At 52.0% G+C, this 18,191-nt stretch overlaps 3 protein-coding genes across 3 annotated transcripts; 1 reads left to right on the forward strand and 2 right to left on the reverse strand.

Annotated features, from left to right (window-relative positions):
• Positions 1–46: 46 nt before the first annotated feature.
• On the forward strand, positions 47–11,318 carry GCG54_00007600 (Vegetative incompatibility protein HET-E-1; the record flags this gene model as incomplete). Its single annotated transcript, XM_045407579.1, has 8 exons — positions 47–718; positions 770–2,731; positions 2,790–5,140; positions 6,266–6,476; positions 6,523–6,530; positions 6,561–7,276; positions 7,387–9,056; positions 9,123–11,318. 8 exons carry the CDS (start codon positions 47–49, stop codon positions 11,316–11,318), a joined length of 9,786 nt encoding a protein of 3,261 aa, XP_045267024.1.
• A 561-nt stretch (positions 11,319–11,879) lies between these two features.
• GCG54_00007601 (uncharacterized protein) lies at positions 11,880–13,802 on the reverse strand (the record flags this gene model as incomplete). The annotated part of the gene is made up of 2 exons (XM_045407580.1): positions 11,880–12,856; positions 12,905–13,802. 2 exons carry the CDS (start codon positions 13,800–13,802, stop codon positions 11,880–11,882), a joined length of 1,875 nt encoding a protein of 624 aa, XP_045267025.1.
• A 1,581-nt stretch (positions 13,803–15,383) lies between these two features.
• On the reverse strand, positions 15,384–16,901 carry GCG54_00007602 (Mannitol 2-dehydrogenase; the record flags this gene model as incomplete). The annotated part of the gene is made up of 1 exon (XM_045407581.1): positions 15,384–16,901. One exon carries the CDS (start codon positions 16,899–16,901, stop codon positions 15,384–15,386), a length of 1,518 nt encoding a protein of 505 aa, XP_045267026.1.
• Between the last annotated feature and the right edge of the window lie 1,290 nt (positions 16,902–18,191).

Below are 18,191 nucleotides of genomic sequence, written 5' to 3' on the forward strand. Positions count from 1 at the left end.
GCCACTACTTGTACGACACGTCCGTTCAGAACAACTTCTTACGATCATGTGTCTTGGATCGCTCAAATTCTGGCATAAGCACAAGAAAAGGGATGAGTCCTCACTTCCTTTGACTGTCACCACGGGCACAGGTCAGCTACCGCTGACCACGTCTATCGCCCACCGACCCGCGACTTCCCAGCCTTCGAAAGTCTTGGAGCACGCCAACGTTCATTCGGAAGCAAACGCAACTCCCGATGTTCAAGCCAATTCTGCCACCCAAACCTCGGGCTTCCTGACTGAGTCCCCGGAAAGCCCGCCACCGACTGATTCCCTGGTCGACCACCAGCCCTCCCCAAGCCTTTCAAACTCGTCCAAGTCTCCGACGGGAACTCTCCAGGAACGTCTCTGGAATCAGGCTTACGATGGTCTCAAGTCTGATGAACCCAAGGTGGTCAAAGCGTACGAAACACTGCTGTTGCAAAAGCTTCACGAAGTTGAACCAAGCCCCGCGTCCTCGCCTGACGATCAAATCAGGGTGTCAACGCTAGGGAGCCCGGAACATATGGAGAAGCTGGTTAGAGCAGGAATGAAACGTTCGGAGGAGATCGCAAAAGTCAAGGCAAATCTCGAAGAATTTGGTCAAGTTGCAGAATCTGTCAAGGCAGTCATGCAAATTGTCGTCCAGGCAGCACCTCAGGCTGCTATTGCATGGTCCTGTATCTCGTTCGCTCTTGAGGTAGGCAAATGTGATGGCCATATGTATTTATGTCTTACTAACTCTTCTTAGACACTCGCAAATCCATTGACAGAGTCCAGTATCAACCGTCAAGGCATCACCTATGTTTTAGGGATGATGAAATGGTACTGGGAACTCGTGGGCCTTCTACTGGATGAGAAGTCTCCTTCCAAGTCTCCTTCCAAGACCCTGAGAGATCAAGCCGAAGAGCAAATCATTCAACTGTACCGTAATATTCTGCTGTACCAGATGAAGAGTGTTTGCGTGTACTACAGAAAACAAATCTACGTCCTACTTGGGGATATGATCAAACGGAACGATTGGGCTGGTGCGCTCAAAGGTGTTAAAGATGCCGAAGACGGCATGCGCAACATACTGAGCGGCTACACGAACGCATCCATCTACTCTCGCCTTGAGGGTATAGACTCCACCTTGAAGCATGGTCTTGGGGACATTTTCTCTCTGATGAAAACGCAACAAAAGATGGACGAAGACAGCGAAAACAATCGCTGGCTAGCCGCCCTTCACCAGACTGACCCCGTCCACGACAAAACACGTATCCAAGGAATTAAGGGAGAACTTCTTCGAGACTCTTACCACTGGATCCTGGCTCATAACAGCTATACCCAGTGGGAAAAAGATCCCCAACGCCACCTACTTTGGATCCATGGGGACCCAGGAAAGGGCAAGACGATGCTTTTGTGCGGTATCATCGACGAACTGGAGAAGAAGCCCTCGAACACGCTTTCGTACTTTTTCTGCCAGGCTACACAAGCGAAACTAAACAATGCGACATCCGTTCTGCGGGGTTTGCTATACAGTCTTGCCCACAAGTACCCACAACTCATCCCTTACATCCGCCGCGAGTACACTGCTGTCGGAAGAGAACAGTTCGAGGACCACAATGCATGGGAAGTGTTGTCAAAAATGTTTACTCACATGTTGTGCTATTCTCACTTGCACGGTGTTGTGTTCATTGTGGACGCCCTCGACGAATGTGTGGACAAGGACGACCGCCGCAAACTTCTCGAGTTCATCCGACTAGTGTCATCAACGTACGACATCAAGTTCATAGTTTCCAGCCGAGGTTGGGGAGATATGCGGAAAGGCATGGAAGATAAGACGACAGGCACATCCATCATTTCTCTGGAAGACAATGGGCTCTCTGTCTCGACTGCTGTGGCTGCTTACATTGAACGAGAGGTACAGAACCTGGCCAAAAGCGGCCATTGCAAGATGAGTCCTGAGACTCTGAAGCAGGTCAAACATCATCTTATGGAGAACGCGGAAAACACATTTCTGTGGGTAGCTTTGGTTTGTAAGGAGCTGGATGATCCCGATAATCACGATGATCAGGACGTCCACAAAGTTCTCCAACGCTCTCCTCAAGGTCTCCGTGGACTTTACCGGAGAATGTTTTGCGAGATATCCTCGTCGACACATTCAGAGCTGTGCATAAAGATTCTGGAGGTTACGTCTGTCCTGTACCGTTCGATTACATTGGCAGAGCTGCACTCCATTCTCTCCGCATTGCCTCAAATCGACGTCACATCGGATAAGCTAAGATACGCAATCCAATACTGCGGCTCGATGCTGAATATTCAAGGAGATACGATTTACTTCGTACATCAATCAGCAGTGGACTTTTTGACAGACAAGAAACTGGAGGGACTTGAGGAGATCACAGGTCGACATCGTCTTGTCTTCTGCGGTTGTCTAGAAGCTTTGAGGACGTCCAAGGCTATAAAACGGGACATCTATGAGCTGGAGGCTCCTGATATCCTCCTAGAGGATATCGATACCCCCAACCCAGATCCCTTGGCTGCTCTGAAGTATGCTTGTGTGCACTGGGTCGACCATCTCAGCAAATGTGATTTTTCAAATCACATGAAAGACAACGGAGCCGCCCATCAATTCCTCCAAGACAGATTTCTATACTGGGCGGAGGCAATGTCTCTTCTTCGACACATACCGCAAGCAATTAAAGCCATACAGGAACTTCAAAAACTAGTCGTACGTCAAACAGCAATCTGCTGCGAGGCCATGAGTTCATCATCTAATGGTTCTTTAGGAAAGAGAATCAGGCGTAGCCAAAGAAAGTATATCGGAATTCGTTGACGATGCAAACCGATTCCTTCTCTATCACAGAGCAGTGATTGAAGATAAACCACTCCAGCTTTACGCTTCAGCTCTAGTGTTCAGCCCAAAACAAAGTGTCGTGAAATCCACTTTTCGGAGGGAGGCGCCCGACTGGGTCATGATCACGCCAGGGTTAGAACCAATATGGCCTGCATGCTTGCAAAAGCTGTATGCGAGCGACTGCGGATTTGATGCTGTCTATGCTGTGGCCTACTCGCGAGAGGGTCAATGGCTTGTGTCGGGTTCCAACGGTGGCATAGTGAAGCTTTGGCATGCCGCGAGTGGCAACTGTGTGCACACAGTCGGTGGTCATGGCGAGGAGTTTACTTCGAATTATTCAAAGAACAAGATACCAGTCGCTGCGATGTCAGTGGCCTTTTCAGCTGACGATGAATTATTTTTCTCGGGGTCCTTGAACGGAGTTGTGAAAATCTGGGATAGGGTGACAGGTACTTGCACCCGCGAACTCCAAACACATTCATCACACGCCAACGCAATGGCCATTTCTTCAGACGGATGCATAATAGTATCCGCTCTCCCGAATGGTTACATCAATATTTGGAGCATGAAGGAGGAAATCACTTCGCGCTCCATCAAGTATCATCGAAAGGATATTCACTCAGTAGCCTTGAGCGCAGATGGGCAATGGGTTTTTTTGGCGTCTTCGGAAGATTTTTCTATAGGGATCCTGAATGTTTCAACAGGAGACGCCAGGCAGATTGTCACAAAGAACAGCGTTTTTGCAATAGCTTGTTCGTCATCTGGGAATCGGGTTGCGACAGGAAGCTATGGCGGAGTTCAGATTTGGGACAGACAGACTGGTCAACCGGTTCTAGAAAAGCCATTCGAGCTATCAGGATACAGTAAAAACGCCGCATACGTGGACCTCTCAGCTGATAGTCAATTCGTGGCGGCTGGCTCACGATACGGTATCTCCGTTTGGAACACGACAACGGGTGATCTGGTATGGATGACAGACCATTCCAACGCGAGCGACGTCAACTCAATATCTTTCTCTCCAGACGCCCGACGAATTGTTTCAACATCATGGCCTACGATCCAAGTCTGGGACTTATCAATTTCTCCAGAGGCTGCATACCACGACCCCAAGTACTTTCCAGAATATTTATGCTATTCTGATCAACATCACTTCATAGCCTCGTACCCCGACGATAACGTCAGAATGTGGGGCAGAGCAGCCGATAAGCCAGACTCCATGTTCCACCGCGAGGGGACGCATTTCATCGCACTCTCTCGGGACAGCCAACAGCTTGCAACAACTACTGGAAGACGCGGCACGATCGTTATCTGGGACACCAAAACCGCCCAGATATTTCAAATATTTTGTAGCCGCACAGAGAAGGTTCTATACGACAAGCGTGACTTTCAAGAGCATGAGTTCCAGCGGACAAATAGCGACATCACGGCCGACTGCGCCTGCACGTGCAACAGGTGCGATACGGAATACAGTCATCCGTGGAAAGATCCACCGGTTCTTGGAACAATCTTTCGCAATAGTGTCGAGCTCGCATTCAACTTCCGAGGGTTGATAAAGATCTGGAACACGAATGACGGCGGTTGTGTGCAGACCCTCAACACCGGTCGCAACTGTGTTGAGCACATGACGTTTTCCAGCAATGGCCAGTGGCTTGCTTGCCTAGCTTACGACCTCGATAAAGACAAGCGTAAAAGAATCAACCAAATCATCCAAGTTTGGGATACCGCAACAAAGCAATGCGCCTCAACATTATACTTGGACTCAAGCTTGATCGAATATGTCGATTCCCTGAGCTTGTCAGCAGATATGCGACAGCTTGCGTCCACGACATCAACATGGACAGATGATGATTCTCGGTATTTTGCAGGAGTTTGCATATGGGATTTGAAGTCTGGAATCCTTTTGCGACATTTCAAAAGTGACAAAATTGAAAATATTCAAGCAAAGTTCGACACCAAACTTGAACGTCGCTTGCACACCGAGTATGGCTTCATCGACACAACTGAATGTCTGGAAGCGAATGATTCAAGTTTGGGTTGCGCGCAATCTGAAATCTCTCCTAAAGATTCCGAGATTGTGCCAGCTTCGGGAAGGCTGGAAGTTATGCCTTCCTTCGGCGGCTATGGCCTCAGCTGTGACTTGGAGTGGATTGTACGAGACGGGAAACGTTTGCTATGGATTCCTCCGGATTTCAGACCCGATAATTATGACCGTGGCCACATTACTCCCGTCGTGGATGGATTTTATACTATATGGTTGAGAAGGGCACGGGGCCCAGTACGAATGTACTTTGAGAAATGACGTTAGATTGAATGCGGGTGCAATCTACTCTACCTCAGGGGTAGAAGGTTTGGTACAGAAGAGTAGCATAATTACTTCGAAATGGACTTCTGATGGTAAAATAAAGAGGTATGTTTCTATTGTGTACGTGATGTGATCGGATCGTATACAGATCAACATCTCTCGGTCGTCATGATTCACTTACATTGCTGGGAGATAGCCGAAGTTCATGAATCAGAAAGCTCTGCTGCCAGTGAAAAGTTATTTTCCCGCACGTATGATATTATCGTTTCCGTGTTTTACAGACTCGAGATGTTCAATAAAAAAAGCACCCGCATTCCGTGTGGGTTGATCAAATCTGAACGGGTCAGCTAGATTTAAGCTCGGCAAGCTTTTGAATGTGACGTGCGTTCGTAGTGATTCCTTTGAGATCATAAACTTCTCTATGAATGAGGTTTTTTTCCAAGGCTGACATGAATTCAACTCATCCATCTCTGCACGCCCTTACATGGGTCAAGAACCGGGCTAGTTGGCACAGAATGTTCCGTGGCGGACGGTCAAATTACAATCTAACGGCCACTTGTCTTTTACATATATGCTAGAGAGGACAGTTTGTTAGTATTCCAAGGCGGACTACCCAGGGGTGGTGTTGGCACGGCGGCTGATGCTCATGCAAAGTGAGCCCTCTTGGCGCTGACTATGACTGGGCGAGTTACAATCTTCAGGTTGGACACCACATTTATCTCCACCAATGAGAATTGCTGTGTGCAGAGATATCATGTTCTCCTTGTTGACCGGGCGGGATATTATGCGCCTTCATTGGCGGATCAGGTACCCGGTCACTTTTGCGCTGTTTACCACAGCCTGATCTGCCTTCTCAGCCCCTTCCTTCTTCCCCGCTCAGAGAATTGCCAGTTTTCTTCGCTTGATCACCTTCCCGGCAGCCCGAATTGCGGCAGCTTGAAAATTTCCTCTCGAACAGCTGCATGGTGTCCGGCAAAACACTTGCTTCCCCGGAATCCCCTTGGCCTCAACGTCGATTAACAAAGCAAGCGGGGCCTGAGTATAGTGGGTTTCAGTGATGCAGAGGTCATGAAAAAGAACGCCCACTGACTTGATGCTCCACACAGCATGGACGTCGCGAATAACAACTCGGCATCTGCGAAAGGTGATGGGACGAGCGAAGCGGAGGACAAAGATGCATACACTGTTGGATGGATTTGTGCCCTTCCTCTGGAAATGGCGGCTGCCAAATTGATGCTCGAAGTTCACCCACTCCAAGTCGACCAGGATGAGAGAGATCACAATACCTATACCCTAGGCCAGATTCAGGGTCATAAGGTGGTCATCGCCTATCTACCTATCGGGAACTATGGTACCAATCCAGCGGCCACGGTCGCCAAATATATGCTCCGGACATTCAAGTCATTTCGATTCGGTCTACTGGTTGGGATCGGAGGCGGAGCGCCGTCCTCAGCTCACGACATTCGCCTTGGCGATGTTGTTGGGCATCCCGACTGGTACCAGCGGGGGTGTCATCCAGTCTGACCGGGGCAAACTCGTACAAAACAAAGCTTTTGAACGAACAGGTTCGCTGAACGCGCCGCCTACAGCTCTGCTGAGGGCTGCGGGGCGTGTGAAAACCGACCACTTGTCCGGTGATAGTCGCATTCCCGACTTCCTGTCCGAGGCGTTTGAAAGGAAACCGAAGATGAAGCGGAAGTTTGCTTATCAGGGCAAATCACACGACTGCTTGTTTAAGACAAAATATGAGCACGTCAATACTGATAGCGGCTGCGACAATTGCGACGCTACACAGACGGTGCAACGGGAGGAAAGAGATGATACGGATCCGGTAGTTCACTACGGCAACATCGCCTCAGGAAACCAGGTCATCAAGCATGCCGAGACCAGAGATAGGCTGAGCAGAGAACTTGGTGTACTCTTCTTTGAGATGGAGGCTGCGGGGCTGATGCAAGAGTTTCCATGTTTAGTAGTTCGTGGTATTTGTGATTACTCGGACTCCCACAAGAACAAGAGATGGCAAGAATACGCCGCCGCAACGTCCGCGGCGTATGCGAAGGAGCTTCTGTCAGTGGTACCTCCTAAGCGCCTCGAGAAAGAGAAACCCATTTTCCTTGGTAGGTAGTCGTGTTCCTTGGTCTAGGGGCTTTGGACATGAGTATGAGGAATACCACTTGCTAATTATGGATACCAGACATGCCTTGAGTAGACACAGTCTTGCTAACAGATTTGAGCGTAGATCCTCAACTCCGCAACAGCGTGCTTGAGACGAAGAAAGCCATTCTATATCAAACGGAACAGCAAGAGACTCGCTATGAGGATGAACAGAATCGACAGTGTCTGAACGACCTGTTTCAAACGGATCCTGTGGACGACAAGAAACGCATACTACGCGATAAAGGTGGTCTTCTCGAAGGCTCCTGCCAGTGGATTCTCGAACTCCCCGAATATCAACATTGGAAAGCATCCCCGCACGGCTCCAGGCTCTGGATTAAAGGGGAGCCAGGGAAGGGAAAAACGATGTTGGTTTGCGGCATGATTGAAAGTCTGGAGGCAGATCCTCTTCGGAAGATGTGCTACTACGTTTTCTGCCAAGCCACTGATTCAAGGCTGAATACCGCAACGGCAGTTATACGAGGACTGATTTACCAACTCGCAAGAAAGCACCCTTGGGTTCTTTTCAAAGTCCGCGCAAGGTACGACGTCGCGGGGAAGACGCTGTTTGAAGATGCTAATGCCTGGAATGCCGTGTCGGAGATCCTTTTGTTATCTTTTCAAGATTCACGCTTAGATGGTGTCACACTGGTTGTGGATGCACTTGATGAGTGTGTGACAGGCCGTGGGAAGCTTCTAGAATTCATACGAACGTCATCTAAAAGTCGCATCAAGTGGATCGTCTCTAGCCAATATCTCCAAGAAATCAAGGAGGCTTTTGCAAAAACAAGCGGCGATACCAAGTTTTCGATCTCGCTGGAGCAGCAACAACACATGATCTCTGGTACTATCCAAAGATATATCAAAAAGAATGTGGAAGATCTGGCTAGCAGAAAGCAGTACGACGACTCGACTCGTTCTAAGATCGAAAGACACTTGAGCGAGAACGCGAACAACACCTTCCTATGGGTTGCGTTGGTCTGCCAGAGACTTGGGGAAACTCAGGGTTGGAGGGTCGAGATGATTTTTCATAACCTCCCAAAAGGCCTCACCTCATTGTACAAGCGTATGCTACACGATGTTTCAATATCGGAGAATAGCATACTTCCCCAACAGGTGCTAGCCATCCTTTCGGTCCTGGAGCGACCTGTCGCTCTATCGGAGCTTCCATTCGTAATCCAGCTACCAAGCCACATATCTGACAACTTGAGGTTTGTTGAAGAACTCGTGGAAGATTGCGGGTCGTTCCTATTCATACGTGATGGAATAGTACGCTTCGTACACCAATCCGCAGTGGATTTCCTACAGAATGAGGACATCGTGCAGAATCAACAATTTCGAGGACTGTCTGGGGTCGTAGATCGGCACCAGTTGGTGTTTCGTCGCTCTTTTGGTGTCTTGTACAGGTCCGAGACACTGAAGCGCGATATTTATGGATTGGAGGTCCCCGGTTCACATATGGAAGACATCAAACCACCTGAGCCCGACCGACTTGCTTGTTTGAAGTACAGCTGCGTTCACTGGGTTGATCACCTTCATGCCTGGATCATTCGTCTCAAGAACAAAGAGTCAACTACCGCGCTAACTAGACTGGAAGAAAACCCCATGCTCACTGACCGGGAAATTATACGAAACATTGTAGGATTCCTCCGGGGCAAGTTTATCTACTGGGTAGAAGCCCTCATTCTGCTTGGTCATATCTCGAAAGGGATTCAGGCGATACAGAAACTCTCAATGCTGGTTGTAAGTTGAACCTACCTTCCTTACGTCTGTCTCTTGATGTAAGTTTCTGGACTAATGTGCCGCAAGGAACCTGGTTCCACCGAAGACGCAAAGGCGCTCGCAGACTTTACTCGAGATGCCAACCGATTTGTTCTTTACAACAGAGAAGTCATGGAGGAATATCCATTGCAACTTTACGCTTCTTCTCTGGCCTTCAGTCCTCAAGAAAGTATTATGAAAAAGCACTTTGAGCACGATATACCTGATTGGATTGTCAAACTTTCAGGCCTGGACTCAGCTTGGAGCCCATGTCTACAGACGATTGCGAACGACGGTCGCTCCATCCCCATAGCTTTCTCGGGTGATGGGAAATGGCTTGCTTCCACCTCAGCTACCACAAGGTTGCATAAGTCTGTGATCAAAATCTGGGAAGCTAGTACGGGCATTTTGACGAGCACGCTTAGGGGCAACTTCCCCCACAGACCATCTATTTCTTTCTCCGGTGACAGAAAGAAAGCTTCTAAACTTGCGATAACATCAATGGACAATTCTGTTAGCATTTGGGACCCGGAAAGTGGTACCCTTTTGCGTACTGTTTGCGGACGAACGGAAGTAGGCGTCTGTTCACCAGAATCACCTCTTGGTGATGTATTGGCCGTCGTCTTTTCATTTGATAATTGCAAGATAGCATCCCATCATGCGGACGGGAAGCTGGTGATCTGGGATGCCGAGAGCGGCGAGAAGATCCATAGCTTTCCAGGACATTCAACACGTCGCCATAACACAATGAGAGTAGCCTTCTCTCCGGACAATTCGTTAGTCGCAGCATTTTCCGACGATGCAAGGGTAAATGTATGGAAAGTTCAAGCACCTCATTCGCCGCAAATACTGGGAGAGATGGTTGATCAAGTATCGGATGTTTCCTTCTCGTCTGATTCGCATCTGCTGGCGTCGGCCGGTTCCAGCAATACCAACGGGAGTTCTTGGGTTTGGGACATCTCTACAGGGTCTTTGAGGAAGAAGATCACGCATAAGGGCTTAAGCCACATATGCCTGGCATTCTCGCCGAAGGCTGAAAGCCAACGTCTTGCAGTGGCTTATGAGTGCGAAATAGACATATGGGACATGGACAAAGCTACTACGTCTGTATGGCACGTAAGTGCGCGCGCATCTGAGATCTTTTCACTATCATTTTCACCTGATGGCCAGCGGCTCGCTTCTGGGACAACTCATGGCGAAATCAAAATCTGGGACGTGTCAATACGCCCAAGCAAGTCCAGGAAAATTGGACTCCCGCCCAAGCAAATAGTCTTCACTCCAGATGGTAGTCAGGCTATTTATTACGACCAAAGCACAAATACGATTGGAATTCGAAACATCGACACCGAGTGGCAGGACTCAGCAATTGTTTTGCGAGAAAAAGGCTGGTTCCCGAGCTTGGCTTTGTCCAATGACAAAAGTCGGATTGCATGCACAACTTATGGCAAAATCAGATTGTTTAATGCGGCAAATCAAGCTCTGTTGCAAAAGATCCCTGCTATCACCGAAGACCATACTTTGCTAGCCTTCCAACATAATAATCAACTTGCATCTTCGTCGCAGAGCGCTATCAAGCTATGGATTGATCGCAAAAGCACACTTAGTATTTCTATCCCAAACATGAACATCACATGTTTTGCGGTCTCTAGAGATGGGGAATATCTCGCATATGCGTGCGAAAAGATGGGTACTCTCTTCAACGACGAAACATTCATACAAGTATCGGACGTTAAAGCGGGGAAAAGCTTCGCCCCAATTCACGTCGACTATGCCAATATTAAGTATGTGGTGTTCTTATCGGATAAGCAGAAATTTGTGGTGGTGTCTGCAGGGAGGATTCAGATTTGGGACGTCGCCCGCGGGCTCTGCTTGTTGACGTTGCGAGATGATCCCGAGCGGATTCCCTATAACGTATTATTCGACAACAAGATCAACACACGTCTTCACACTCAGTTCGGATTTCTCGACTTGAATCTGGAGTCTCTGGAGGATCCAAACCAGCAAACCTCAATTGAAAACGAACCCTTTTCTGGGTACGGAATTGGGCTTTCCTGGTGGAAAAGCAACATTGATGATGTAAACTGGATAGTGAGAAACGGGGAGAAAGTCTTGTGGGTTCCTGTGGACTACCAATGGGATAATGCTGTACTCGATGACATCACCCCATTCATTGATGGGACAACACTCATTTGGGCCTCTCGTCGGGTGAACGGACTCATGCGGATAGAGCTCAAAGATCTATGAACTGCCCGATTGCATTCAGATTCATGCCTTTCCTTCAGTGCCCATATGGCCTCAAGTGTAGCTAGCCTCTTTACTAGTTTCCTGCCACTTAGTCTTTGACTGCCTGATGATAACTGATTTTCAATTGGAATCATTTACTCTGCAAAGCCAGGTTCCATAGCCATGTTCAACCGGCAAAGTCAAAAAATTCGGCAGCGCATGGTCCACAACTAACACCAACCCAAGAAGAACACCGTCAACTAATGAGTCACCTTTGGCTTGGAAGAAGTGGAGAATGAGCACGTAAGGTAGTGTATGAGTTTGAAATCACCATAGTATTGGAAAGCCTGATAATGAACCGCCTGAGCCAAGGAAAATATGAGGAAAACTCACAACGTACAATACACGTTCCAGACCCATCATCCTAAGGCCCTTTCTGTCATCAGAATCCCGACAGCTCACCCCAAATAGCAAATTTAGCCAGTAAGCCTCGTGAACCAAATCTCCCGTCTCCTCCGGTCCCTCAAATCGTCTATAATCTTCTGTATCAAACCGCTAGAGCGTGATCATGGCAGAGTCAACTCATGAGACGGGCGTCTTTTTGGGACGACCACGACCGCGCTTCTTTGGCGGCTCTCCATCGGTTTCCGTCTGTTCAGACGCCTTCTCCGGCTCAGCGCTCTTTGTGGCAGCCTCCTTGGCCTCGACTGGCGCCTCTGCTTCCTCCGGAACCTTCTTTCGTCCGGCGCGGGGCTTCTTCGGCGCAGGCTCCTCAGCTTCCTTGACTTCCTTAGCCTTCGCCTTCGGGGCTGCCTTGGGAGCCGCCTTGGGAGCATCCTCGACCACCGACTCCTTACGAGGACGACCACGGCCTCTCTTCGCAGGCGCGGCGATGGCTTTGATCACCTTGTCGCGGCCGCCCTTGGAGGCCCAGTAGTCTTCCACAAGCTCGCGGGCAAACTGTGTGACGTTCTCCTCGGGCTCCCACGATCGATCGGGAGAACCAGTCCAAGCAACGTACAGCTCGACCTTGCCGGTGGGCTTCTGCTTGTGCTTCTCGACATGCAGAACGTGCCACAGATCCTTGTCAGCCATGGCACCCAAACGGCCGCCCTTGACGCTATCCCAGTATTCAAAGAGCGCCTCCTCAGCATCCTCCTGGATGTTGCTCTCGGGCTCCCAGCTCGGCTCATCGTGTTTCCAGCGGACATGCATCTGGAAGAGGGTCTTATCCTTGGGATCCTTGCGGTGGCCAATGATGGTGTCGAGCACGAACAGGCCCTTCTCCGGGTCGTCGAACATTGTCTCGTCTTCGTCTTCGGCCGCGGGTTCAGGTGCAGGCTTGGGAGCGGTCTTGGGCGCGGCCTTGGCCTTCAACGTGATCTTTGGTGCGGACTTGAGTGTGACTTTTGGTGTGGCCTTCGCCGCGGCCTTCGGTGCGGTCTTAGGAGCAGCCTTGGGCGCTGGCTTGGTCGTCTCGGCGGCTTGGATCGTGTCGGCGTTGTCGGCATCAGTGGTGACGCTGATCTCGCCGGCAGCGGAGGTAGGTCTGGGAGCAGCTACAACACGTTAGCGATTAGTTTATAATGCAGAGGAGGCAATCTTACAAGGCAATGACTCCTTGACAGGGCTCTTCGCGCGCTCCGCAGCAACGTCCTCCTCAAGCTGGTTGCCGAGCTCGATATTGGTATCGTTTGCGCCCATGGTGACGTCAGCAGGCTCAGGCTCCTCCGTAGTCTGCTTCTCGGCGACCTCCGTCTTCTCAGCAGTATCCTTCTCTACAGGCTCAGTCTCCTTCGCAATCTCTTTCTCGGCGGGCTCTTTCTCTTTGGGAGTCTCCTTCTCCACGGGCGCAGGCGTCTCCTCAAGAGGGGCGGGCGTCTCCTCAGCCTCTGGCTCTCTACTGCGCTTCCGGCTCACGATCGTCTGCTCAAAAGTCGTCGTGACGCTAGCTGTTCCGTTACGCGCACCAGTGAAGTTGTTAAAGACGTTGGTAAGCTTCTTCGATACAGACGAAACAACACCGCCGACCGGGCGCGGAACAACCGGCTCAGGCGTAGCAGCCGCGCTCTTCTCCGCATCCGAGGTCGCCATGTCCGCCGTGGGCGCAGTAGGCGTCGGCGTAGATTCCACGGGCGTCTCGGCAGCAGGAGCGGAAATCACAACGTCGGCAGGCGTGCCGCGGTCCTCGCTCGTGTCCATCTCGTCCGCGCCAGCAGTACCAGCAGTAGCGACCTCGCCAAAAGCCTTGCGCACGGGAGAGCTGAGAGCTGTTTGTCCCGGTAGGCGCGGGACGGGAGACAGCGAGCGCGATGCGTCTGATTGGGGGCTGGTCAGACTCTTGAGGCGTTTGTTGGCATGTGGCGACTGCGATCCGGAGGGCTTGGCGGGCGAGGAGAGGAAGCCGCCGAGGGCGCCGTTCTTGAGTGTGATTTGGTGCTTATTCGCGGGCTGGGAGCCTCCTCCGCTCGCGCCGTTGGCCGGCGATTCGCTGAGTCTGGCCATGGTGTCGGTGTTGGGTGAGCTATTTCGTGATGTTGACAGATTAGTGCAAACGTTCCCTCCTCGGAAGCCGTGGGATAACGGAGAACGACGTGTCGCGGGTCGGAGGTTGTTTGCGCTTACCTTTGCTCGCGCAATCCGTCGGATGGTGGTGACGTTGTTGATGGGAAAGCTGCCAAAATGGGATGTTCGACCGCGACAGAGGCGTATGCGGTCAATTGGCAGGGACAGATATCTGCGACGCGGTTGCGATTGGGGGCGATTCGGAGTCGGAGATTGTACGTGAAGTGCGCTGATGGGTTTACGGCGAACCCGTCACGTCAGCTTAGGTTCGGGGAGGAGCTTTGGCCTTTTGGTGGTGTGTGTTGCCTCTTTTTCCTGCAGCAAGCACAGCAGCCAGCAGGCTCCAATTGGCGGGTTACTCCTATCTGCTGGTAACGGGACTGATAACGTAAGAGAGAACGAACGCGACGCGATGGGACACAGGCTTAGCTAATCGTGGCCCTCACGCTGTCATTGGCTCGCTAAGAGCACGGGCTGCGTCAAACGGCATCGCTGGGGGCGATCCATGCACGTGACATCCACTTTGTGGAGACCGTTCCTTCCGTCTGGTTCCAAGGGACTGGACGCAGCCGTGGAAGGGGCCGCCGCCTAAGGTACGGATACCGTGCCACGGCCCACGGCCCACGGTGTCACGGTGCCCGTCGGTTGGAGGGTCGCCGCTGCCGGTCGGGGGGCAGGACCTGGCCTGGGTCGCAGCGCAGATAGGGGGAAGGTGTCCCGAAGCCAATGGCAGCAGGCAGGTGCAAGCGCACTCAATGGCTGCCCCGGGAGGCCAAGCACGTCAACCCAACAGCAGCTGCAGCTTCCTTCTGTTGTCTCTTACCCTCGAGACGACGGACCACGTGCAGTTCATCCCGCATCCATCTGCATTACTCAATGTCATTTGTTTTATTCTGTTCATTTCCCCTTCTCGTGCATTGAAAAGTCTCATCAACTCAGGTGATCACCCGGGGAGGCTGAGAGACCCCGTCTCGGCCCAAACGGATCAGGCCCTTTGGCCCCAACCGGAACGAACCCTGGCCCCTGTGAGCTGGTCACGATGCATCTGCCCCCTTGCTCCCGCCAGAGTCCAGCCCCTGAACCGGCATCGGCTTCTCCAGAGAATTCCCATCTGGAGAAAGCTGGAGAGAAAGAGCACCATCGTGGGTTTGTTTTCTGGGACTCACCGCTTTTGCTGGACCACATCCCGCCATCACACTTAGTGGTGGTTGACAGACTGAGGCTTGCGTTGACAGAGATCACGTCTGCAACCGAAACCGTTTCATTTTACTCAACAAAGCACTCATCTGGGATTCTCACTCACCACAATATTCACACAAAGAATTTTCAAAAAGACGCAAGAGCTGTTCATATCCTCCAGTAGTATTAATTCTATCAAAATAGTCCACTCATAATCGCTGCATCATCTCAGGTCTATCCCATCTGTAACAGGTCTATCCCATCTAGGTTCAAAATCCCATCTATCCGTATCATGAAAGCCGTGAAGTTTTTTGTTGCAAGTAGTAAAACAAAGTCGACCCTTTAGTCGACGTACTTGGGGAGCGTAGCCATGACACCGTCCTTGGCAATCAGCTCCATCGCCTTGGCGACCTCGTTCACGAAGCGCTCGTCGCCGCGCAAATCATCACCAAACAGGTGCTTGACCGTCAGCAGCTGGCCCGGGTGGTTGCCGCCCGCCTTCGCCAGCGCCTGCAGCTCCTCCTTCATCGGGTCATCAACCTCAAAGTTCTCGCCCTTGTCGTCCACGCCGTTGATGTAGCGGAACCACGCGCCCGCCACGAAGCACAGCCTCCTGAACGGGCCGGTAACCCAGATCTGCTCCGCGATCGACGGCATGATGAACTGCGGGATCTTGCCCGACGCGCCCAGCGCCACGCGCGGGATGCCGTCCATGATGGTCGGGTTAGAGAACCGCTCCATCAGCGTGTTGCAGTACTCGTCGATGTCGACCCCCGCAATCTCGGGCAGCAGCGGCTTCACCTCCTGCTGCATCATCTGCCACACAAACTGCCTGTAGACGGGGTGCTCCATCACCTCGTGCACGTACTTGAAGCCCGCCAGCTGGCCCGGGTACGCCATGGCCGAGTGGCTCGCGTTCAGCAGGCGCAGCTTGTGCTTCTCAAACTGCTCGACCTCGTGCACGCCCTCGACGACCTGCACGCCGACCTTCTCGAACGGCGGGCGCCCGTCGCTGAACTTGTCCTCGATGACCCACTGCATGAACGGCTCCGTGACGACCGGCCACGCGTCCTCAACGCCGAACTTGGCCGCCAGCGACGCAATGTCCGCCGGCGACGTGCTCGGCGTGATGCGGTCCACCATCGCGTTCGGGAACGCGCCCTCCGCCGCGATCCACTCCGCCACCGCCGCGTCCCCGCGCAGCCGCGCGAACGACTGCAGCATGTGCCGCGTGATGCTGCCGTTCTTCTGCATGTTGTCGCAGCTCATCACGGTGAAGGGCTTCAGGCCCGCGGCGTGGCGCCTCGCCAGCGCGGCGTACAGGAACCCGAACGTGCTCACGGGGGCGTCGCCATTAGCAAGGTCGTGCACGATGTCCGGGTGGTCGGCGTGAATCTCGTGCGTGTTCTCGTTGTAGTAGTACCCGCTCTCGGTGATGGTCAGGGACACGATGTGGGTGTCCGGGCTGGCCATCTTGGCAATCACGGCCTCGCGGTCGTCGGGGGCGTACAGGAAGCCCGTGATGCTGCCGACGACGTTGGCGAAGCTGCCCTTTGCGGAGCGCTCGATGACGGTGTAGAGGTGGTCCTGGGCCTCGAGGACGTCGCGCATGGCGGCGTCGTTGGGGCGCAGGCCGACGCCGCAGATGGCCCAGTCGCGCAGGTCGTGCTTCTGCATGAGCTGGTCGACGTAGACGGCGAGATGGGCGCGGTGGAAGCCGCCGACGCCGACGTGGACGATGCCGTGCTTCACGCCATCGCGGGCGTAGGTCGGCGTCTTGACGCTCCTCTCACCCTGCTGCGAAGCGAACGTGGACAAGTTGGCGCTGGTGAGCTTGAGGGACTCCGTGCTGTGAGGCATTCTAAAGGACTTTTTGTGACTTGTTTTCGCTAGATGAACAAAAGATGATGAAGAAATGAGATGACGGGTGTTTCTGCGGACGGAGAGGATGAAAAATTAAGTACGATGAGGACACAGAGGTGTTATCGTGAGTCGCAGCAGGAGGAGGAGGACGTGGTTGTTGAATGATTGAGGAACAGAACACCACAGCTCACCGCCGGTTACCCCTGAGGTCAGCCCTTTTAAACCAGGCAGGTCACAATCCGGAATAAGTTCGGGCACCGAGTTTTACGGAGGCCTGGGCCTGACCTGCTGGAGGGCGAAAAGCACGTTCCCGTTCCAGCCAGGTTGTTGAGCAAAAAAAAAATCAAGCACCTTTGATGGATCCGCAATTCAACTTCCCCATTGTTAGTGTCGGGGATCAAGGTGGCGGAGGAGGGTCCCCAAGGTCGCTCCCCGTGTCCACGAGGCCGCAGGTGGGTGGTGTGCTACCCGTCGATGGATACACAAGTGGTGTGTGCTTTCAAAGATGGTGCCCTGCTTCACAGTGTTCACCTTGGATTTAAATTGGGTCCCCCGGTGGCGGCTCTGTGGGAACCCTTGAGGAAGCTAGAATTTTTAAAACTGGGACAAGAGGCGGTCTAGTGATTATCTAAGGGCCCCGGTTTGTGGAGTTCTGGCTTCTTCTCTGTTCTTTCTTATCAGGATATGACGCAAGGATTGTAAAAATAGGCTTATTGCCAATGTCGTGGTTTCAATGTCGGTTTCTGCCCGAAGGTTAGCCCAGAAAAAAGGGTCCTCTTGGCGGCCGCAGCAGACGGGATGCAACATCACATGTTTAAGGTGCGCAGTGCAACATCGTATTCTCAACCTCACTTGTGGTGGCTGAGAAGATGCTGAATTCGCCCTGAAGAACCCAATTGAATGGTGCTTGAAGACCTTTGTGGTGTCTGAGTCAGGTTGTCGCCGTTGGACACGTTGGCGACCTGAGCCGGGTGTTCAACATCAGACGACCAATATCCACGACGAGCCCGCCGAGACAAAGGCAAGAAGCAATAACTGTCAATTAAAGCAAGCAAGACACAGTAAACCAGAATATCTACTACCGTCGATATTTATACTGTTCGCGACTCAAGCTTCACAGCTGTCGTCGAAACGAACACAAGCACAATGCAAAGCGTTTGGTATTTTGCCCAACTCAATTCTTCTCAAATATCAAGACAACCGCACCTAGGCTGTGTAGAATACATCGACAAAATGAAAGCCAGGAATAGCCACCCACAATCAGCCGCTCCTTCTGCCTAGCGTCGT

Source organism: Colletotrichum gloeosporioides (assembly GCF_011800055.1).
Source record: "Colletotrichum gloeosporioides strain Lc1 chromosome Unknown consensus_27, whole genome shotgun sequence".
NCBI classification, from domain to species: domain Eukaryota; kingdom Fungi; phylum Ascomycota; class Sordariomycetes; order Glomerellales; family Glomerellaceae; genus Colletotrichum; species Colletotrichum gloeosporioides.